We start from the raw sequence: 23,345 nt of genomic DNA on the forward strand, positions 1-23,345 counted from the left end.
ATATGAAATTTAGCCAGTTGAAAAACATTAGCTCATTGTAAAACTATTTCAAAATGAAAATAACCAAGGCCAATAGGAGGAACATTGTGTTTTGTGCATTAGCTATTTTGATTCTGGCGGTGTGCTTCATACTGATTGCCCACTTCTCAGGCTTTCAGCATGAGCCCAAGGAGTTCAGAACTATGCTAAAGACATTGCTATTTGTGGTGATCCTAGATTTGCTCATATGGGAGCCGATTAGGTTCATTGTGCTTGCCATCGACCACGCCACCTGGCCGTCAATGGACATGTCTTACGAGTCGGACGTGGGAAACAAGCCCACTCTCTTCGCCTACCTGAAGACTCGGCTGAAGAGTCGGCGATCCGAGGTCCTAATCACCGACGAACACCGGAACGAGGCCCTAAACCAGAAGTACAAGCGCATTTCCACCGATCTGATACTCTACGGATCATTCTTTTTGACGCTGCTGCTGATTATCCTGTCTTCCCAGGACCAAAGCCTTTACTACGCAACGAATATGATGAACAGACTATTTAGGCTGGATACCCCGACCACAATGGGCCTGTCGGGAATAAATTTCCAGTACGAGGTAGGCAACCTTGCGTTTTAAATGACAGCACCATGGCCTAAACACCATTCCACAGATTTACACGTTCTTCTCGCTCACCTTGGTTGAAGCCTTTAATGTGAACAATAGCGACTACGGCTATAATGGTTGGTATGCCATGGAGCAGTGGAAGATGATGGGTGCGATACGGTTGCGCCAGTTGCGCACCCCGTCCAAAAATGTAGGAACGGACAAGCTGAAATGGGACAACAAGACGTATGCGCCCGAGTGGAAGCTGCCATACAAGCGCTTACACTACAGAGATAGGTTCTGGCGGGTCTTTGACCCCTTCACTCCGATGGATGTGGAGCCCAGCTTTATAAATGGCCTGTTACTCAACTTTGACCACCTCGGCGATTTAATGCTCTACCCGGAGCTCGGCGGCTATATGGCCCTGATGATGAGGACACAGGTAAGAGTGCGGTAGGTTTAGAAGACAAATCTATTCATACTCCCATAGGTGAGCAATCGGATGCAGGTTAAGTACCTACACGCCTACAAATGGCTGGACAGGAAAACCGTGGCCCTCTTTATGGATTTCTCAATGTACAACGCGGACGCCAACGCGTTCACGATTCTGACGCTACGGGTTGAGAACAGCCCGTTCGGAACTCAGCTGACTAATGTGCAAGTGGACTGCATCAGGATACTAAGCGGTGGTGACCATCTCACTTCGTATCAGACGATTTTGTTGGCCATATATTTTATTCTCGTGCTGCAGTTCATACGCGTTCTGGGGAAGAACCTATGGTACGATCCAGCGTCCATAAAGCAGTTATGGAACTTGGTGGACTTGTGCATTTTCCTGCTGAACGTGTTTTTGCTTATTTTGTATTGTGTGCGCGAGCTTTTGACAAATGGCATTCTAGAGACGGTCCAGACGTCTACCATGGAGCAATATCTGGGTGTCCAGCGTCCGTTGCAGCTGCATCGTTTAATAGACATCACCTTGGGCTTACTTATCACCATCACCACACTGCGACTTTGGAAGGTGCTGCAGTTCGCCTCTGTCTTCCAGCACTTCTCTCAGACAGTGTTCTCCGCCTGGAAAGCGACGATCAGTCTCGGAGTGGCTATCATAGTTATCCTCATGGGCCTTGGGATTGCTTTGGCCGTGCCCAACGGTAACAACGCACTGGTATGTCGTCATGTCGTTCATGCGATCATCACCTGTCTTTGGTAAGTATGGGCAGAGGAAAAAACAAACAGTTCCTTATTTATATTCCGATTCCACAGGTACTCAACGGGTTACAGCGAAGGCATAAACCCCAATGATTTCTTCCACGGTGGCGTTATTTTTGGGGTTCTGATTTTCCTGACGCTAGTCTTTCTTTTGGGCATCATCCTTTTAAATGTGTTTGCCTCAGTCATCTACGACTACTTAATAAACACCGGGAAGATTCTAAAGGAGAAGGGAAAGACCGAGAAGATCAGCTTCTGGCAGTTCCTGCAGGTGGAGTATGGGGAGCTCGTACGCCGCTACTTGTTCTGCTTTTTCAAGCCCAAGAAATACTACCGCCACAAACGCACGGTTGCCGAGAACGTAGCCATGGAGCTGGACCGTCTGGAGTATAATGAGCTGCTAAGGTCACGCGGCCGGTACTATAAGCCAAAACGTCGACTCACTGATGAGGAGCAGCAAGCGGATTACATGAGGCGCGTGCATCGTGTTATTAGCCTTAATGCTGTGCTAGAGGTTCAGCTGGATCTTTTGGAGCGCTATCTGTTCGGTGACGAGTATGGAAATATTTCGACACCACCGGGGTCTGACGCGGATACCGACATAACTAAGTGGGGAAAGCCAAATCTAAGGAAATAAAAGCATACTGGACGTCTCTAGATTTTTAGTGCAGTAGCAAGAACACATAACTCTAATAAAGTCGTAATAAAATATAAGCTGCCTGGGAACAGAACCATCTTATACATAGATACATAAATATGTACAGTGACTGGCTGAACTTTCTTTTAGTCAACCTTTCGACTTAACCTCTCCATCGTTCCCCTTCGTTACCCAGAAGCCGCTGAAACAAGCGGCGATAAATGATTTAATTAAGCCGGTTTGGGGGCTGGTATCTGATGGCTCCTGCCTTTCTGCAGGGGCGTGAATAACTCCACTAATTTCGGGCCGCTCACCTGCCGTGGCGGGTCTCTTGGCCGCAGTATTTCAATAATCCCGTAGAGGGACAAATTGGCAACTACACGCCCGCTGCTCCCGCTGATGCGCTGATGAAACGCCTGACGAAAGAGTTTGGAAAGAACTCCACGTCGCAGCCAGAGTTACCAGCAGTGGAGCCCACTCGAGCCGAGCTCCCAAGCTGGCGGCACTAATCGCTCGCGGGGCACATTGCACGGCGACGGACGTCTCAATGCCAGCAACCAAGCGGCGACGACAATTGTCTGCCTGCAATTTGTCGCCAGCGCCTGTAATGCCACCCACTCCAGGTGACGACATGGTCCCTGGCAGGTGGCTTCCAGCAGGCGGCCCCCCACTCTATGGGTATACCTGTATAAAATCTGTCGCTCTGCAGGCGGCGCACTCAGTGGAAATGTTCGCGATCAAGGGAAAACTACTCCCGGGCTGCGCCCTTTATCTCGGTCTTTTCGTTACTTTCGCTACCGCGCAGGCGCAGAATGCCAGCGAAGATTCCGGGTCCGCCTCTTGGAAGCCACTCCAGCCGCAGAAGCGACAGGCTGTGGTGAAGATAGACACCCTAGGCTCTGCTGCAGCCAAAAGCTACGATCCTCCGCCAGAGTTCTATCGCGGCCCGGGCTCATCTACCAAGTCTACCTCCAAGCTGGACAGCCAAGCGGCTGGTTTTATATCCAAGCCGATTGGTTCACTGCCTCCAGTCGGTGGCATCCATTCTCAGATCGGCAGCGTCAACGACAATCTCAGCGAGGCATACGACAAGTGGCGCCTAGGCGGCGGAAATCTTCAGGATCGGATCAGTGTGGGTGGGTTTGGAGTTAATTTTTTTTTTAAAGAACACTGGATCATTTTAAACATGAAACTATTCTTAACATCCAGGTCACTATGGAGGTAGTGGCAGTGGGGGCAAGAGCTACGCCTATGACAGTCATCCGTATCCCTACGACTACGGGCCCAGCCATGCCAATGGATACGAACCAGGACCTGTCCAGGGACACGCTGGATACTCCTCGAGTGGAGAGGCGGGAGTTCCATACCACGTGTACAGACCTCGACCAGAGCACGGTCACTTTCCGGGTGGACCCGTAGACTACGGCTACAGCCCCTATCAAGTGGACTCGCATGAGATCGTCGCCCACAAAGGATCGCCGGAGCTCTCACCGAAAGCCTTGCTGGCCAAGAGTTTCCTCATCCCGTTGGCGAGTGCCACCGTACTGGGCATAGCTGCCGCCCTGGTCAGCAATCCCCTCCTGCTGCAGCTGGCTCCAGTGCCTGGTATCGGTGTCGGAGTGGGAGTCGGTCCTCCCGTCGTAGGCAAGCGAAGACGGAGAAGGAGGGCTGAGCAGAAGGTTCAGAGACAAGGGAAACTCTAGAAAAATATCCGAGGAGTTCACTCCAATGACAGTTGGTTCCTTTCTTAGCCTTTGTAAATCAGGAAAACTAATATATTAATCAATAAAGTTGCGAATATATTTTATTTTTAAATTAAATTTAAATAATTAAAATTTCGCTTTTCCGAGCAAAAACATTAACTGGTACTAATAGAAAAGTACAAAAAACAAATTTACTGCCTTTTTACGCATTCGAATTTTGAAATAGGGAATAGTGCGGTAGCCAGGTTTTCCGTTTATAGTATTGAAACCCGTAGCGTTGCCAAACGGGGCAAGATAAAAATGTAAATTTTTAACGTTTCTAGCAGCGGTTGGAGCTACTAAATATGAGTTCGTAACCATGTGGTCATGCAGGAGTATACATATTTCGGGGGGGAAAAAATAACACAGGGAAACCCCAGTATAAAACTTCAATTTTAGCAGAGCTCTGAACCGCGGACTTAGTTACCAAAAGGGTGTGACCAGCCACATGTTTTGTTATCAAACGTGTAAAATTGTTCAGCACACGTGTAAAATGTAAAATCTAAATCTAAAAACTGGGATGTAACATTTCACGGTCACACTTGCAAAATCAAGCGCCAATTTTCAGCATTTTCTTCGGATTTACACATTTTTAGTGATATCTTTTGCTAGACGGCCATGAATTTCTCCAGGAGCAATTGGTAAGTATCTTTAAAATACGGTGATTCAGATAATTAACCCTTAACTGCCCCCCAGCTCGCCGTTGAGCAAAAATCCCGTGGTGCAGCGGAGCCTCGACCTTCGATTTCGAAGCGCCCAGGCACGCTATTACCTCAAATGGTGCTCAATCAACGTGATGATCCTGTCTCTGCTCCTCTTGGACATTTGGCAGGCATGCCGCTCCGTCTACCGAACGTACTTCTTTATGGCTGAGTGCACAGTAACCGCCGTGGTGGGACTAAGTGCGTTGGCCTGCTTCGGCAAGTATTTGTGGTTATGGTGCGGCGGCGACCAAGTGATGGGAACGGACATCCAAAAGCGGCTCCTGGATGGTCGTGATGGTAAGACGATGGCATGAGCATAAATGCGGCCGTTGCTCATCTTACCCTATGTTTTTCCGTCGTAGACAATTCAGTAAGGACTGTCTACTCCCGACCAGCGATGAAGGCGCCCAGTTATGAGCCGGACACAGATGAAGAGGATGACATACCCATCATCAACTGGCACTCCTCCTTCGATGACTCCTGCTGGGGCACGCAGTCGGTGCGACGTAGCCCCAGTCCCGCCAGGACGCCAGTGACGAACCAGAATGCATCCTATAATTCATCGATGGTGCAAAATAGCTCGCTAAACGCTAGCAATCTGAGCAGCGAGTCCACCTACATGTCCCCCTACGCCGAGGTGCGTCGCGAGGACTTTATTACCGATCCCCGCAAACTGCCTGCGATGATGAAACAGGCGGAGCGCGAGCGCAGCATGGTGGACAACGCTGAGGCGCCCAGTGTCCAGAGCATGGGCTCTGCCAACTCCTTCTGGAACTACTGCAACAACGCGGCCTACATGCTGAAAACCACAATCTACCAGTTGTCGCCAGCGCCGGCGGTTTCTACGGAGAACGCTCCCACTTCAATCGAGGAGTTCGGCGGGTTCCAGTTCAAAGATAGCAACTCGGAGGTCATCAAGCGCATCTCCACTGACAAGTTGTCGCAGTACGTGGCAAACCTGAGATTTGTAAGCGGTCCATAGAAGATTATACTGATTTATACTAATATGAATGCTTCCCTAGTGGATGTCTACCACCATACTCCAGCGATTGGTCAAAGAGATTAACTATGTGGACGATGTGTTCCGTCAGCGTGGACTCATCGACCTCAAGATCGGAGCCGTGAGCCTGGAGAGGCTGCGCAAGACCGCCGAGAACCAGCAGTTCGTGCAAACCTGCGCCCCTATGCTGCCTATGCTGCTGCCGTTCCTGGACACCTTCAGTAACCAGGAGTACGTAGTGCAACGTATCAAGGAGCTGGCGCAAGGCTCCTGCATAGCCGACTTCCGGTGGAACTCTGGCAACGTGCACAACGGCCAGGAGTGGGGCGAGCACCTGCCCACCGATGCTGCCGTAAGTTTGAATCCTATAATTGACAAACGGAGTGACTGTCATTATTGTGTTCTATTCCTTAGATCCTCTTCCATTTATTCTGCGTTTACCTGGACAGCCAGCTGATGCCATTGCCACAGGGCGGCGGACGACCCTTCCACTCCCGTTACGTGCTAATCCGCGACGAGAAGCGCTCCACTAAGGATATTGTGAGCGCGGTCCACAACAAAGCCCATTGCGCCATCCTGTCCACCAGTAACCAGTTAAACCCCAAGTTCAACTTTATCAGCGAAAAGGAGCTGCACAACTGCGTCTACGACCGGAACAACCTTTTCTATGTGATCATCCAGTTCCTCATATACATGCGCCAGCACCAGGAGTCGGCCCTGGAGGGCGTCAATCTGGGCAAGAGCGGCATCAACATTATGTGCGTCGTTGAAGACTGAGACCAGGAAACATAAGACACTCGTTATTTTTAATCATCACTTTTTGACTCGGCTATCCAGTAACCAGGCCTGCGTAGTTCTCATCATCATTCGTCACTATTAAATTATGCATTTGCAATTATTAAGTTAATATCCTGGCTGTAAACAAGAGGAGCTGTGTTGTGGTTTCGTGGTCATCGTATGTCATGAAGCCTGCGGTAATTGCGGTCTGGTCTGGACAATTAACTTGTGTGGAAGTCGGGCGGTAAGACAGGTGCACAGGTGGCCGCTTTAATTGCCTTCTCATGATTTTCACTATCGCCCGACTGGTTGGTCAATGGCCCTGGCTGCAACTCGCACATGCTGCCGTCGCATGTGCACCTAGCCGCCTTACACTTCCGAAAGTGACAAAATTAATGGTTTCCGCCGACGCTGTCGACAGTTTGTCGAGTAAGAGACATTGAGAAAACGCTCCAAAGAAGCCGTCAGAAGCCCTCGAGGAAGTGCCACGAGCTGGTGCTGGAGTGGCATCGGCTCTCGACCAGCCGCATTACCATTTCTCTTGGCCATGCTCATTTCTGGGCTCTGGCTTGACGTTGAATCGGTTGGCTGGTTATTTTAATGCGCCCCCACCACCGACTGGCTGGCACCTCGGGTGAGTAATGTGCCCGGGTTGTCAACTTTACACTTTTATCCCTCGCATTATATTTGCTTTACCTACACAGCCGCTCACTCACTCACAAAGAGCAACCAGACCACCCACTCAGGCTGCCTGGTGAGTGTGTGTGTGGTGTGATATGTTTTCCTGATACTTTTTCTCAAGTTGTAAATTGGCTTAAAAATAATTTGTCAAAGCATTTCAGCTGGCGGAGATGCGATGCCTAAAATGGGAATTGGAGTTGGAACTTGGCACTTGGAGCCGAAAGCCTTGTCTTGAGCCATTTTCTTGTCACAATATTTGGACCCTTGGCTGATGGAGTGAAATTCCTTTAAAGAAACGCATGTGCGCGTCTTCATATCCAATTAGAAAAGTTTTCCTTCGACTGCTCCGTAATTGTGTTGATTAGTGCGGCTCGCTGGGTTGGGATTCTCCTTGGGTGTGACTGGATGGCAGGGTGGATGGTTTCTGGGTTGGGTGCTCCTCCAGCTAATACCCCCGTTGCTGACAAAAGACGCCTTCCCGGGTTGGATGGATGGATGGATGGAGGGATTGTTTGTCCCCAGCTGCCAGACGGCACTTTAAAAAGAAATGCGCATTAAATTCGATTGGCAATCGACGTACACTCTCGCTCAATGGGCTTTTTCTTTACGGCTTACACAAATTTTCATCTAATGTCGCTTTGAAGCAGCTTAACTATTCTTGAGATGACGAGAGGCGTTTCTAGGATGTGAAAGGAGGTGGAGCACTTCACATCCTTTCACGTCCTAGAGGAAGCGGCTGAAGGAGCAGTGTGTAACTGATGAAAGCGAAAGAAGCTGTGAATGAGTGTGAACTATTTGAACTTAAATTAAATATGTGTATTGGTTACAGTCCCAGAATCCATTTGATACGATTAGCATTATATTAGTAATTCGAATTACTATTTTTCAAATGAATGTTGATTTAATTTAAATGAATATATTGATTGGTAAAAAAATCTCTGCATATAGAGAAAAGATATACATTTTTGAAATACTTAAAACCATTAACTACGAACCACATCTATATATAAATATATAATCAAGAACTTTTATTTATAATAATAAACATAGTACATATAAATATGTACATATATTATTGTTAAGTCGTTAAGTTTGTGCTATTTCTACCTTCATGGCTAAGGTGTATGGATTTTTTTCGTACCAAAACTATGAAAATCGTTTGGAAAATGGAAATGAGTTGCCTTTAATGAAAATCGTTTTAATGGCGTTGAGCTCGATAAAACCCGATCAAACTGCACGCGGGCAAACTATTAAAATGAATTTATTATTCCACCTCCACCGCAGCCGGCGGCCAGTCACTTAGCCACCAAACCGGGCTCCGTTGGCCTGGTCAGCCAAATATTGACACACAATAAGCTGGTCGGGAGTGGGAGCTTTTACTTTCCGGCTTTCCTTTTTGGCTCTGCTTATTTATTTATTTTGCCATCTACTCCGTCGGGGCCGAGGCCAGAACCAGGAGCAGAAGCAGGGCCAGGACCACGACCATAGCCAGGGACATTAATGAAAAAAATATTTTTGCCCATTATGCGCCAATATGGTCAGCCATATTTCGGTTTATTTAATTTTGCGCAAATAAAACGGAAGTGGCGTTTTTATTTTCCTCCGCGTCCAGTGGCATTCTCAGATCACCCCGCCCCCCTTTGATGGCATAGTCGTGCGCTACATAAAATCCTGATGCTGATGCCTTACGACATTGTTCAAGTGCCAGGATACGAAGGATGCGAGGATGTTGAACAAATACGGGAGTTTTTTTAGCGCATATTTTAAACAAGCAATTTGTGTAGTTCCCGTTTAAAGACTCCTTCAGCTGGATGCGCCAGTTGCGAGCTTTCCCAAGCGCCCCTAAAAATGGAAATGGCTGCTATTTCCTTTGAGGCGGCGACTCCTGATTTCGGGACTCGCCTTGTTACTCCTTTCATTTCGTTAATGTCCATTCTTACACAGCAAGAAAAGATTAAATTATACGGTGATCAAGTGCAGGTCTCCATGGGTATTATTAATATGCTGATTAATTCTTTTAAATCTCATAAATAATATAAGCAAAATATGATATTAATAATGTAGAAAATAAACTAAAGAAACATTTGTCTTCTTGAGAGGTAGAACAGGACTCTTGAAAGTTGGCTAGACAGTAAATTAATTTCCAAGCACTCTCCATTACTACAGGTTAATTAATATTTTGACAGAAAGTATAAACAGCAAACATAGTTAATTGGGGTAACTGCAAAATAGCCTTACAAAATATATAATAAAAAATATAAAATTTTCAATATAAATCTTTTGCTCTGTGGAACTGCAGTTTTGAAGCTTAAAGCCTCGCAGACACACGCAACCGAATGGGCAATTGAAATATTAATTAGCAGTGTGTGCTGGGAATGGCTGCAGTGTTTGCTTGACTGACGATTGCTGCAGTGCAACCACTCAGTCCTGCTCCCACCTGCTCGGCAGTTGCCTCTGCCTCCGATCCTCCACTGCTGATAACTTACGCAACTAATCTGCGCTATGCTCTCCGGCATGTGTGCTCCTGCGTGTGTGTGCCCAGGGATGAGGGGGCATTTGCATTTAATCGGATTTGGCCAGATTTCAGGTTGTTCTGCCGATTCCAGAAAAACGAAGGAGCAGACCAAAGTCCATTTGTTGTGTAATTTCCGTATGGGCGATGAGTATTCCTGGCTGGCCGACGGATGAGTGGACCACAAGCAGAGCTAGTGAGCAAGTGGCATCATGACAAATTAACATGGCCCAGCCGGCTCCACTCCGGACTAGACTCGATTGCTGCCGCCCATCGTCCCTTGCCGGCTACTACATTGTCTAGGACCTCCGTTTGGGGAGAAGCTGCCTCCAGGGCGGTTGCCATGGATCGCAAACAGAAAGAAAAATCACACAGAGATACTTAATTTACCTTGAGATTACTCTCCATCTGCTACGAGCTTACTGCCGAAATAATTAACGTTGCAACATCCAAAACTTACTTGAATCTAAAAGAGCAGAGAGAGATATCAGGAGAGACACCAACATTTTGAGAGATAATTTAATAGGTTTAGGGAAGTTCTGTCAAGGGAATTATTTTAAATTAATATAGTAAACTCGTTTATATTTATACATTTACCACAGGATAATATCTCTTTTCAGCATTCTTCCAAGACTTACAACTTTAGAGGGAGTCCAACATTCGTAGGCAAAGGCTCAACATTGCGCGTAGGTAACGAACCGGAAATGTCCTTAGCATTTCCGCTTTATATCAAATATAAAAAATGACTGCTTTTAGACGTATTTGACAAAAGTTGTCTGTCACCCACACTCACTGCTGTTTGTGGCCGTGGACCTCATGGATACACATGCTCCACCACGCATATAGAGACATATAATTGCATAAATCAAACTCAAGCATGCAACATGAGAAATCGCATTAATTTATCTGCTCACAGCTCGTGCAGCCGCCGCCTATGTGGGGCACTACTGGCACGCCCCCAGATGCTGCCGGATGCTCCTGGCACGCCCCTGCACGCCCACACACGCTCCGGAAAGGCGCTGGGTAACATATCCGCTTATGTCAATTTTTTTGCTTCCACTCGGAGCGGGGCAGCATCATCAACGCTCCTCTGCCACTGTGCTGCTCGACTCCTTGCTCCTTTGCTCCCTTGAGCCTCGCCCTTGCTCTTCGTGTCCCCGGCACTTCAGCCAGTTGTCACTGTCAGTTTTGGCTTCCAGTGTTTTGTCACAGCTCCTGGCCTGGGATGTCCCGTCCCGCTCCTGACTCGAGTCCTGATCTCCCCCATCTAACTGTGCTGTCGCCTGGCTTGTTTGTTTAAATGCTACATTTACTTTATGGATTGTTGCTATATTTTTTCTTCAACTCGTAACCCGAAAACGGGAATGGCGTATAAATTTCACGTCAATTTTTATACAGTGAGTGAGGCGGGAGGCTGGGGACTAGGACCTCAGCTGGGTGAGCCCTTGACTGATTGTGGCCCGTCAGAACTTGCTCGCCTTTAATAACTTGGCCACACAAAGCCGCCCCCGGAAACACACCGCACCCACTAAGACCTATGTGCGCAGTATATATCCGCTAATAACCCGGCTTTTTGTCCTTCTCCCTTTTTCCCACTTTAAGTGTCCTGTTCACGCTACATAGTTTAAAATTCTTTATAATTGGATTCCCAGCTTCCAAAGCCCACTCACTCCGCACATTTTTTATGGCCGGCCTTGGCCAAGGCAAGGAGTAGCCGGCTGCATGTCAAAAGGATTTTACAGTTGACGCGTGCAAACCAAAGCTCCCATTCCCGGACCTTTTTTTGCTCGGCACCGGACAAGGATAAGGCCGTAGTCCGTAGTCCGTAGTCTGTGGCCCCGTCCACCGACGCCCGCACACATATGGTTGGCATGGAGTGAGTGTGTGTGGGGCCAGGGATGTGATGATATGTTCCATTTCACACGGCGGCGGCAATCCTTTCGACCGCACACAGACACACACGCCCCGGCCACAGGAGCCGAGATTTATGCTTTCTTGTAAACAAAATAACGGACATGCTTGAGGCTTTTCGGCAGGACGTCCAAGGTGGAAACGGAAGAGCGGCGTCAGCCAGCCTAGGGCCATCCGGCTGACAACGGGATTAGGCGCATGTAAACCTGCGTGTTCGATTTGCAGCTTCCTTGGCCCCGTCCACAGTTCAATCGGATCATCGAGGATATGGATGTGGATGTGACCCATAAGTGTTTGGGTGCGGGCATGTGCGTTTCCATAGGCACTTTAATTATTCAGAGCCTTTTGTGAGGAGTTCGGGAATCTGCCTGGAGAGATGTTCATCCTGTTATTCCCTTTTTTTCCCCGGCCTTCGGCCCATATACATATTTCAAGTGACTCCATTTATGTATCTTTAATGGCGGCAGATCATGCCCTAAATCGGAAATCAGGGCGTATACTTGATATGAATATAAAAGGCTTAAGGGGCGAGACTCGTAAAGCAGTGCAAACAAATCCCTTAAAGATCTTTGCATATGAGGAATTTCTTTAAAAATATTAGATAAAATAAGTTTATGAAAATTAATGTCTGAGGCTACATAGCAAGCAAGTTTAGTTTTCTCAAAATTCTTAAATAAATGACTTTTAAAGATGACTTGTCTATTCTGTGAAAAACTCTGTCTTAGCCAAGAACTCAAAGTTTTTCTTTAGCTAACTAAAAGTATAAAATGTTATTCCATAAACTGATAACAATGTCTTTTGAGAGACAGTTTTAAGCAGATATTTTCTGCTGGCTTGGGTGGTTTTAATTTTATGAAATCCGAAATTGAGAACATTTTCATAAAATTAAATGATATCAACCCCAGTATTTCATGGAATTTTGAGAAAGAAAATACCGACATTTTGACCATCAGCTCTTTTGGCCGGCTACCAAATTATGTCTAGACAATGCCCAGCCCCCGTTCCACCCACTCCCCGATGCATCAGCATATTTTGTATTACCTTCCTTTCTTGCTCTTTACATTTCCCCCTGATGCTGGGGCGACACACGCTCCGGTGTCCACTGTGCCTTAGGCCTGCTGCCATATGAAAATAAACCAATTTGCATATACTTTACATTGTGCGAGGGCGTTGCAAATTTTCGGGGAAAATATCTGGTCACTCATACGCCGCGTGCGCCACAGGTGGGAGCGAAAGCGAAAATAAAACAAGGAGCAGCGGAAAGAAAATTGCCCGGCGGATATTACACACAGCGGGGCAACATTGCAGACTACACTCTGATAGATTTACCTTTATTTTAGAAGATTTCAAGTAATTTATATTTTATAAACATTTCAGAAAATTATTTAATATTAAACAGCATATGTTTAATTTATAAATGCCACTTTCTAGTTTTAGTTTGCTCCGTTAACTGTAAGAAATCTTGAATTTCAATTTGTAAACAACTTCTTTAGGCTCTTGTAGGCAAAGTTTTCGGCGATTATTTTTCTAGTGTGGTTACGACACAAATGGGCAAACCATTTGGACTGGATGGCCGTTTCGGTCTCAGTTTCGGCTTCGGTTTCATGTCTGAGTTGGCTAATTGAGAAAATCCGCCAAAACGGCCCACTTTCGGCCGCTGCTGGTGCTCGTAATTATAAATCAATTGCTCGGGGTCGCGGGTTGTAGGGTCGCAGGGTCCCCGGCCCGCAGGTTCGGTGTTTGGTTATGCCTTTCCGGCGGAAAGTTGCGTGACATTTGACCAATCTCCCTGGGCGACACTTCCCAGACTCTGGGTGCAGTTCGGCCCGGATTCGTGCCTTTTCGCAGGTCTCTCTCTCTGTTTGCGGGCATCCGTCCGTCGTTTGCTTTCAATCTGTGTCTGGCTGTTTTCAATTTCTTTTGGAATTTGTTTTCACGGCAAAAATAAAAGGAAAAAAAAAACCCGGTAGAGTCAGCAGAATTCCATAACCCATGCCACGAACATCTGCAGACACAGATACGGATTTATATGTACCCGTAGCCCTACGTATAATGTTTTTTGTGTGTTTATATTTGATGCGTTTGCCGCTGGCAGGGATTCCGTTTGCTCCGTGGGTTCGGCTGACTTCTTGTAAATATTTTCATACCCGTATGTACTTGGACGCCTTCTGATTTATACACAGAGGCACAGATCTGTGTCCCGCCCAGCAGAGTTGTCAAAGGTTTATTTTTTTCTTTAATAGATAATATTTTATAACATATTTCATCTGTTGAAAATATTAATAACATAATAAACTACATTAAATTTTTATTTTAAAATATGAAAATATATTTGTTGATAAAAACAGCACGCAATCTTTATATAATTAAGGTCATCCGCATGTATAAAAAATATTACCCTCCAAAAAGTAACATAAATTTATTCTTTATTTTGGCCACTTCCGACTGGCAGCACTGACGCCTGCGGCGGCTGTGGGAAATGGCCCCGTAAACGTTTAATAAAATATGATTTCAATTGATTCGAAGCTCACATTTAAACCGAATCGTGCTGCAGATATGTACGTCCCGCCGGCAATCAATAAAGTAAAAACAAAATGCCCCAAAGAGAGACTCGTCCGCATTCCCGCCCTCATCCACAGCCTCATCCACAGGAGCGTCGACATCGACATCCACATCCTTCGGCTTGTCTGTCTGTCCCCGGAGGCATTCGTTCGCCTTGACTTGGCCCTCGGTTATCCGCTTAGATCACTCAACTAAAAAACTCAATTTGCATATTAATATTATTTGGGTTTTTTCCTGTTGTTTGGCCTTTGCACCGCCTTTCCTCCGGCTTTCATCCTTTTATCAAACAAAAAGAACAACAACGGCGACCGACGGGGAGAATCAACAGTAGTGAATTGAATTTGCTCTGCTTCGACGCCCTTTCGTTCGTCCTTTGATATGGCCAGGACACGGGACTCACAGCCCGGAACCCGGAACCCGAACCCCGGAATCCGGGACCCACAACCCAATACCTAGAGCCCAGGATATGCCAACGTTGCCACACATGAGCAGCTGCTCCCAGGTGCATACTTTGCGGAGCTGCTCGAAAGGACTCTGCTCGGTGCCTTGCCCCAGCCCTACCTCCCTCCCTCCCTCCGATGCGTCCTTGTCCTTGCCCACCTGGCGGACAAAGGCAGAGCTGTCAGTCAGTGTGCCAGGGCAATTTCATTTTTATTGAAATTATGTCAGTGTTATTTTAGCATAATCGTAAAAATGATTGTTTGCGGCGGTCCGCCGGGAGGGAAATGCAATGAAGCGAGTCTATCAGCAGAATGATTTGATTTTTAAGTGGACCAAATCTGCTCGGATAATTACGCATATTTATCTACGCATTTCAGCATTGGCAACCAATTTCAAATTTAGTGTTGCGCTCATTGCTAAAGGCTTTAGCATAATCAGAAATCTGATTGAAAGCGACATTTGATTTTAAATTGGTTTCTAATTCAAACTGAAAATAGCAATTTGTATTATCATTAATCGGACATGAAGAGGCATGTGTCAATGGAATGAGGTCCTTGAGCTCGAGTTTTATCAATTCGAAAATATTATTATTCATTATATTGTATATGTATATGCTGATTTGCCAAAGTTTACAGCTATGTTATATATCGGATATTAATTTCTTGATTGGAACTTACTGTAGAAAAGTTGTCCAACTGCTGACTCATCGATGTTTAAATTCTTTTTATTTGGTTTAAAAGTATTACTGACACTTTTTCCTATAATAATAACAAGTACAATATTTTTACAGAAAAATTGTAGTACAGCCAGTTATTAATGCTGTATTTAGTATATCATAACAAACACTTAATCAGTTTGAATGTTCTTATTTTTTCTGCTGAAAGTCAGTTCTTAAGTCAAATTGATTGCTTTGCTTTAAAAGAATCAACCTTTTAGTCCTTAAGGCTTCAATAATTAAACCACAATTAACCGGAATCTTTACCATTCGAATGGAATTCGGAATCGAACCGAAATCAGCATGCAGGGGTAGGTTTCACGTCTGGTCTGGGCCATGGTGTTGGCTTTAGTTTTGGTCTCGATTTCGGGTTTATTTTGACAAAACGCAAATGAATCTGAATAATTTACGATTGGGTCATGAATTTAATATTTCATCAGGCCGGCGGCAATTAAAATTAGAATATAAATGGGGTTCCGTCCGGGCGGACAGTGAGCAGTCATGTCGTCCCATCGCTACCGACCCCGTCTCCCGGACGGGGAGTTGGCCCCGCTGCCCTGGCCGGTGGCGCTGTATCGGATCCTGAACCACATAGCCTGGCCGCTGGAGGAGGGCTGCGGTCGCTGGACCGTGTTTCTGGAGCGGGTGATCATCTTCCTCGGCTTCCTGGTGTTCTGCGAGCACAATGAAGTGGATTTCCACTACCTGATAGCCAACAGGCAGGATATGGACAACCTGCTGACGGGCATGCCCACGTACCTTATTCTGGTGGAGATGCAAATACGCTGCTATCAGCTGGCCTGGCATAAGGACCGATTTAGGGGGCTCCTGCAGCGTTTTTACGCGGAGATCTACGTAAAGGAGGAGTCGGAGCCGCAGCTCTTTGCCCGAATCCAGCGCCAGATGCTGGCCACACGGATCAACTCCACCGTTTACCTGCTGGCCCTGTTCAACTTCCTGGTGGTGCCCATCCAGAACGTAATCTACCATCGCCGCGAGATGCTTTACAAGCAGGTGTATCCCTTTGACAACACCCAGCTGCAATACTTCATCCCCCTGCTGGGCCTCAACTTCTGGGTGGGCGTCATCATCACCAGCATGCTCTTTGGGGAGCTGAATGTCATGGGCGAGCTGATGATGCATCTGAATGCCCGCTACGTCCAGCTGGGCCAGGACCTTCGTCGCAGTGCCCGCCGCCTGTTGGAAGCAGGAGATGGAGGTGGGGACTTAGCTAGCAGCTACCGACGGGCACTGACCCACATCCTGCGGCGAAACGTGGCTCTGCGGGATTTTGCCGACCGTGTGGAGGAGGAATTCAGTTTCCGGATCTTTGTGATGTTCGCCTTCAGTGCTGGACTACTCTGCGCCCTGTTCTTCAAGGCGTACACGGTATTTCATAGAGCGTTAATACGAATATTTAGGTAATTATTACTTCCGCAGAGTCCCTCGGGTAATGTGGCTTACATTGTATGGTTCCTGGCCAAGTTCATGGAGCTGCTAGCCCTTGGAATGTTGGGCTCAATTCTTCTCAAGACGGTGGGTTCATCCATCCTTTGGCTTCCTTTGAAATCCTAGAGAACCATTCTCTGATCCTTCAACAGACCGACGAACTGGGCGTGATGTACTACACCTCGGACTGGGAACAGATTGTCCACCAGTCGGAGGATGTGGCCGAGAACCTCCGGGTGATGAAACTGGTCACCTTGGCCATCGAACTCAACTCGAGGCCGTTCTTTATCACCGGCTTAAAATACTTTCGAGTCAGTTTAACGGCTGTGCTAAAGGTAGTATGCTTCTGGCTGGGTTTTAGACTGAGTGACCCATTGGTTTCCATTTCGCAGATAATCCAGGGCGCCTTCTCCTACTTCACCTTCCTGAATTCGATGCGATGAGCGGACCCGGATTGTTGGGATAATTGTGTTGCCAATCATTTGGAAATTATGCGTTCCCTGTCATCATTTGTGTGTGGCCTGACCCATGGCCATTTGTCCGCCCCCCAAAAGGGCACTCCTCCCCGGGACACCTTCCGTGTGCCGGATATCCGCTGACAACAATGGAGCTTTAGAGCGCTTTCAAGGATATTAACACGTGCATGACTGTGATTTATGCACCTCTGACTGCAGACTACCACTGCAACTGCATCTGCCAGTGGAACTGGGGCATCATCAATCCACTGGCCTCCACTCCACTCCACTCGACTGCTAAGCAGCGCTTTTAAGGCGGGATAAATTTGCTGCTGCGTTGACAGCTGCAATCCGAAGACGTTTCCCCGGATATATTCACATCCACCTCCATATCCATATCCATAGCCATAGCCATAGCCATTGCCATTGCCATATCCATATCGATATCCATAGAGCCATAACTGTCAGCCATGACTGAGTGGCAGCAATTGGCAGGGGAGAGCGCTGGAGGAGAATCCCTGGCACTACATAGGCACGGGGAGTGGGTTTCAAGCTCATCCGCTCTGGCAGTGGTACAATGCAATATATTTACTATTCCAGCACAGCTGTGTTTCAAATAATAGTTGCACTACATACTTTCAATATAAGTTTAGATAGTACTCTTGTATCTTTCGCGCTACTGATGATGCTGATCAAGAATATATATGATTTATTGGATCGAATGTGATTCGGACTCTTTCGATTTGCTGCTAAAATTATAATACCCTGCAAGGTTATTCAAATTCACTTTATTATAGGATTTTTTGTACACTTTACTAAACTGAATACTATTTTTTTGAGCCGAATCGTATGTAGTAATCATGCATATTCCTTGTGTACTGGTATGTGAGGGTGGATACATAAATCGGGGAAAATGTCGTTACAAATATTTTATAACAGGAAATCCGTTATTTATACGCACATTGTGTTGGCAATGGAGGCTGTGGGTTGTGGGTGGTGGTGGCTCAGCATTGAAGGAGATCGGCAGAATGCAAAGGCAGCTTCAATCGGCACTTGGCAAATATGAATGAATGAATGCTGTTTGCCAGCCGCTCGCCCATCCTACAGTCCTGCGGTCCTCCAGAGTTCCGATCCTGCCACAGGACCCCTCTTTCAGACACCATCCATTGCCTGATTGAAGCGACAAAATGCGAAATCCTTATGAATTGGCTACAATTTTATTTATTATTACTCGTTCTATTTGCTGCCTTGCACTCCGAGTGCCATTCTATAATGTTTTCTGCTCCTTCGGACAGAGAGCGAAATAAGGAGGAACAGATATAAAATGTCCTTGAATTAATGTGACTCTATTTTGCTTATTTCTACCCCAAAACGCTCTTCCATCAAATAACAACATATTCGATTTTGTTCCTATAATACCGTCAGTTTCATTCAAGTCTCATAGTCTTAGTTTATACTATTTTTCTGCGTGTATTTCAATGGGAACTTTGTCCCCTCAATATTTCCAATCGTCTCCAGCGTCTACACAACGCCATCCTGTGCAGTGCTGGCGACGAACGACTTGTTTTGAGCCACACAAAATGACGTTCCCAAGGCGATTCCATTATGATGGCCTGCAAAATGCTGGCAAATTGCAAAGGCGCAATTGATATTGGCTCTGTGTATTGTGCGAACAAAGTGCCAATACCGAGATGCGGCACAGAAAAGGAGCCATCGAGGAAGGACTCGGAGTGCATAAACTTTTCACATAATTTGAATTGACAACTAATAATTGGTTTCTCACTGGCAAAACAACATTAAATAATTGGTGTAAGCGAATCTTATTAAAGATTTCTAAACAAACAGAATTTTGGCATGCTTTAACTTTAATTAAAAGAGAGTTTTAAAAGTCGATTTCGGATAACAATAACTCAGAATCGATAATATTTTATTGGGCTTTATATTAATTAAGTCTTGAAAAAGAACGATTGTTTGGCATATAAGTTATACATTTGATTAAAGTGGTCACTGATTCTTATGCTATCTGTCAATCACAGAAAGTAATAATTTTTCATACGAAATTTTCATTTTTACATCGGTCTGGTTTCAAGGTAAATTGTCTTAATCTTCTGTAGATTCGTCAGTATTCGGTTTCCAAAATTTGTGGTTAAGTCTCAGCTGTTCCCGATGTCCCACGAAATGGCTAATTTCGTTGACAGCTTCGCTCATCGACTCTGGCCGCTCCGTCAGTACCATTGTGTGGTAGCTAAAGCTTCCCTGCTCGGCCTGATCCTGTTCGGTGGCCTGGATTATGGGTACAAGGTTCATGGCATGGACCTGCTCTACTGGCGTGGCCAGTTAGCAACGTTTAGTCCACTGTCCATCTTGTTGTACATCATCGCCGCCAAGGTCTCTGTCATCCTGGCACTGGCGCTAGTGAGCTGCATTCGCTTGGCGTTGGTGAAAAAAGAACCCAGGCGCAGGGAGATGCCCTTTTCGTGTTTGCGAGAACGCTATATCCGTTATGTTCTGATGCAGCTCTTGGCCGACTTGGACGAGATGGTCCTGGAGCCGGAGACTATGGACCTAGCGAACTACTTGCATCGACACGCAGACTTAAACGAAGCTGTGCGTCGCTTTCGCTACCGAGCTCGCAGGATATACGAGAGGACCGATCTGCATTTCCTTGTACCGCAGCACGTAATCCTGAACGTGGATGACCAGCAGGAAGCGGAGCTGCTCAGCCTGGGATACGCCGATAGGCTAGAGGGGCTCCGGGAGGAGGATTTCTACCGGATGGTCTTCGGCAACCTCACCTGAACGGGGAGGAGGGTTGGCATATTCCCGAAACTTTTTAATTGGCTTTCGGCAACATTTTTCTTGGCTGCCGTCGGTAATTTTCACTTTGCAAACGTACTAATTATTATGCTGTGCACGCATGTGCGTGGATTCCCCAAAGTGGCCAAGTGGAGTCGGAGTAGGAGTCGGGATATGCCAGCCTCGCCAGCAGCTTGGCTTCCACGTGGCATTAGAGGGGTTTGTTGTTTCGTTGTCACTAGAATCAACAATAAATTATTTATTTTTCTTCTAACTGGGTTTATTTTATAAATATTTATCTTATTTCTTATGTACACTTATAATTAAGATATAATTAAGGATTAATAATAAGGATAGTTCCTCATCCGTAGTCGTGGTGCAGATCGAGCGCTTTGCGTTGATCCGGCAGCAGGGGATTGTGACGTTTCATTTGGAACTTTTGCAGCGAAGGAGTCCCCGGTGGCTTTGGTGGTCGCATCCCAGAGACTGGAGGAGGCGGCATAGGGGATTCTAAGGCATCCTCCCATCGCCAGTGGCCGCCTACCGGTCGGAGCTTCACCGGTGGAGCCGAGTGCACCGGCTTCTGCTGGTAATAGTGCTTGTGGATGGTCACCGGGCGCAGTCCCAGCTTCAGCTTCTCGGCCTGCTTGTTGGCTAGCCACCGCTTTCGGTCGAAGGCGTCCACATTCCTCTTGACCCCGAAGACAATGTGCAGGAAAGGCTTGACAAGCACACTGAGCGCCACGAATCCCAGGAACCCAAAGACGGCCGGAGAGACAAGGGTGAAGAGGAAGACGCCCAGCGTGAAGGGATTAAGGACCGTAAAGAATGCCACAAACTTGACGAACGGATAAAGCACCTGACCCACATGGCTCAGGTACTCCTTTTTCTTCTTCTTAAAGATGCTGTTGTGCCGCAGCAAATACTTGATCTTACTGAACGGTTTGTGGGTGGTGGTGGCCTCTGGCTTCCCCTTTGGCTTTTTGGTGGTCAGCGCCGCCAGAAGAGCGGGTGGAATGGTCTGGACTTGCAACTGGTTGGTCGGAGAATAGGGATTCCCCGAAGGATAATGGTGGTGGTAGTAAGGCTGCTTGGTGGGATTCGCGAAGATCAAGTGGGCCGGCTTGAAGATGGAATGATCCTCGTGGTCATCGTGATCCGGCTTCGGTTGCTTTTTCCGCTTTCGCTTGCCTTTCTTCTTCTTTTTCTTTCCGCCCTTTTGCTTCTTCTTCTTGCGCTTCTTCCGGCGCTTCTTCCTCTTCTTGCGACGACGTCGACGTGTCCTTTTCCTTCTGCGACGAATCCTTTTACGTCGCCGACGAATGCGTTTGCGCCTCCTCTTCTGGCTTTGTTTAGCTCGGCCCTCGGGCTTTAGCTCAGCCTTGTGCTCAGCTATTGGCTCCAGTTCTCCATGGTTGGGCTTCTCACTCAGATATCCTGCCTTCTGGTCTTTTCTAATGAAGTCCTCAACAAGGGCACTCGCCAATTGAAAAGGCTTGACGGTGGTTGTGCGCCTGTTCGCCTTGATTAAATCGTCCTCCAGCTTTTGCAGCACACGAAACGGCTTATGGGTCGTGGCTTTCGCTTCATAAATCCTCTGATCCTGGTACAAGGTTTCCAGGATATCGAAACTGGTGTTTGGCCGAGAACCCAACCTATGGGCCTCCTGCTTCTGCTCCAAATCCAGCTGCTGCAGGATGCTGAATGGCCTGGCCGTGGTGGTACGCCGCCACTGAAGCTCAAAGTCCTGCTGCAGTTGGTCGAAAACACGGAACTCGGTGTCCCTGCCACGCCCTTGCGCCGCACCCAAAGTTTCGTATATTTTCGCAAAATTATAAACAGGGCGGGCCCGGCCGCTAAACTCCAACTTTGCTAATCCATCACGCCCGTGGCTGCGTGCCCGGCCACAGTTTTGCGCCAGCAAAATCAACAGGAATGCCGCAAAGTTGCTAACACTTTTGGCACTGCGTCCCTGCCCCATTGCAATTCATTTTGGCCCCCCGGGCTCTAAGTCCTTTCCTGCCTCGCTCCTCGCTCCTCGCTCCTCGCGTCTCGCTCGTTGCTCTTTGCTGTTTGATGTTTGATTTAATTCCAACTTCCACCGCTGGCTGGCCAACTACAACTAAGTCCGGCTCTTGGCCATTGCCACTTCATCAGCTCGGATGGACAACTTGGCAACTTGGCCACTTGTTGAGCCCGTTGACGGCAAGTGCTGTCATAGCAGCTATGTACATGTTCTTTTTTAGCCAAATTAAGCAATGTACAAAGTTTATCTGTTCCTGGCAACATTTTCAGCTAAACAATATTATAGTTAACATTAAGTTGAAGCAAGAAAAACGATATATTTTCGAATATAGCTCTTGTATACTTCTTTAAGTCTCACAATTAGTTCTTAGCTTTTGTGTACTCTAAAGTTAGAATCTCATCTGAAGCCAGAACTGTCAACACTGGCCACAGGAGGTCAAAAGGGCAGGAGCCGGGCCCATTTCACTTTTCGCCGGCACTTGATTTCTGACTCGGACTTGTTTTCGCCTCGCCCCAGAGTTTCTTCGCTTGTGGTTCTCGCATAAAAGTAAAATTTATTACTACTTAGTACATTATCAACGGTTCTGCTTCTGGTTTTCTCGACATTTCCTCGGTGCCCTCTTCGCATTATGACAAATTCCCCGCACAGTCAACAACTTGGCGAGAGCACTTAATTATGTTTTGGGCACAAAAACCGAAAACGGCTGTGCGCCCAACTTCTCCGGCTTCTCCAACCAAGAACCGGAGCAGTTTTTGGGCGAAAACGAGGCCGAGACTATCACAACACGAATTATGTGAACTGCCATGCAAAAGACTTTGGAAAGTACTTAGAGGCCAATTGCAGTTACCACTTTGTTGCCGCTTGTTGGGAACACGAGACTTTGCCTCCCCAACATGCACAGAAAAACTCTGCAAATTTGTGGATATTTTTGGGTAGCAAAATGTGGGTCAAAGGGCTCAAAGGAGTCTTGCCTAAATTGGAGAAGCTTTTATCCATTTACATACTTTACCATAGGTTACATACTTAACTTGGGACTGCATCTGTATTAAACAACTTTGGTAATATTAAGTTAATCACAACAAATTTTAAATATAATATATGGCAGGGTAATGTTAGTCAGAAGCTTGTAATGCTGTGTAAAATTCAT

The 23,345-nt window shown here is 46.7% G+C and overlaps 6 protein-coding genes across 6 annotated transcripts; 5 read left to right on the forward strand and 1 right to left on the reverse strand.

Annotated features, from left to right (window-relative positions):
- The first annotated feature begins 36 nt into the window (after nucleotides 1–36).
- brv2 (brivido-2) lies at nucleotides 37–2,504 on the forward strand. The gene is made up of 4 exons (XM_020960472.2): nucleotides 37–590; nucleotides 646–1,020; nucleotides 1,069–1,787; nucleotides 1,845–2,504. The coding sequence occupies exons 1-4, from the start codon at nucleotides 54–56 to the stop codon at nucleotides 2,425–2,427; spliced, it is 2,214 nt and encodes a 737-aa protein (XP_020816131.1). The 5' UTR covers nucleotides 37–53; the 3' UTR covers nucleotides 2,428–2,504.
- A 648-nt stretch (nucleotides 2,505–3,152) lies between these two features.
- On the forward strand, nucleotides 3,153–4,320 carry LOC110190079 (uncharacterized). Its single transcript, XM_020960385.2, has 2 exons — nucleotides 3,153–3,563; nucleotides 3,637–4,320. Exons 1-2 carry the CDS (start codon nucleotides 3,155–3,157, stop codon nucleotides 4,128–4,130), a joined length of 903 nt encoding a protein of 300 aa, XP_020816044.2. The 5' UTR covers nucleotides 3,153–3,154; the 3' UTR covers nucleotides 4,131–4,320.
- Nucleotides 4,321–4,633: 313 nt separating this feature from the next.
- On the forward strand, nucleotides 4,634–6,780 carry LOC110190299 (transmembrane protein 209). The gene is made up of 5 exons (XM_020960684.2): nucleotides 4,634–4,810; nucleotides 4,866–5,170; nucleotides 5,236–5,840; nucleotides 5,896–6,225; nucleotides 6,288–6,780. Exons 1-5 carry the CDS (start codon nucleotides 4,788–4,790, stop codon nucleotides 6,648–6,650), a joined length of 1,626 nt encoding a protein of 541 aa, XP_020816343.2. The 5' UTR covers nucleotides 4,634–4,787; the 3' UTR covers nucleotides 6,651–6,780.
- Nucleotides 6,781–15,973: 9,193 nt separating this feature from the next.
- Or74a (Odorant receptor 74a) lies at nucleotides 15,974–17,364 on the forward strand. Its single transcript, XM_020960744.2, has 4 exons — nucleotides 15,974–16,861; nucleotides 16,913–17,008; nucleotides 17,074–17,256; nucleotides 17,314–17,364. The coding sequence occupies exons 1-4, from the start codon at nucleotides 15,974–15,976 to the stop codon at nucleotides 17,362–17,364; spliced, it is 1,218 nt and encodes a 405-aa protein (XP_020816403.1).
- A 2,003-nt stretch (nucleotides 17,365–19,367) lies between these two features.
- Nucleotides 19,368–20,446, forward strand: LOC110190214 (uncharacterized). The gene has a single exon (XM_020960570.2). It carries the CDS (start codon nucleotides 19,543–19,545, stop codon nucleotides 20,173–20,175), a length of 633 nt encoding a protein of 210 aa, XP_020816229.1. The 5' UTR covers nucleotides 19,368–19,542; the 3' UTR covers nucleotides 20,176–20,446.
- Nucleotides 20,431–22,153, reverse strand: LOC110190078 (uncharacterized). The gene has a single exon (XM_020960384.2). The coding sequence runs from the start codon at nucleotides 22,151–22,153 to the stop codon at nucleotides 20,534–20,536; it is 1,620 nt and encodes a 539-aa protein (XP_020816043.2). The 3' UTR covers nucleotides 20,431–20,533.
- Nucleotides 22,154–23,345: the final 1,192 nt, after the last annotated feature.

Source organism: Drosophila serrata, unplaced genomic scaffold, assembly GCF_035046125.1.
Source record: "Drosophila serrata isolate PLE 108 unplaced genomic scaffold, ASM3504612v1 contig_272, whole genome shotgun sequence".
Lineage (NCBI taxonomy): Eukaryota > Metazoa > Arthropoda > Insecta > Diptera > Drosophilidae > Drosophila > Drosophila serrata.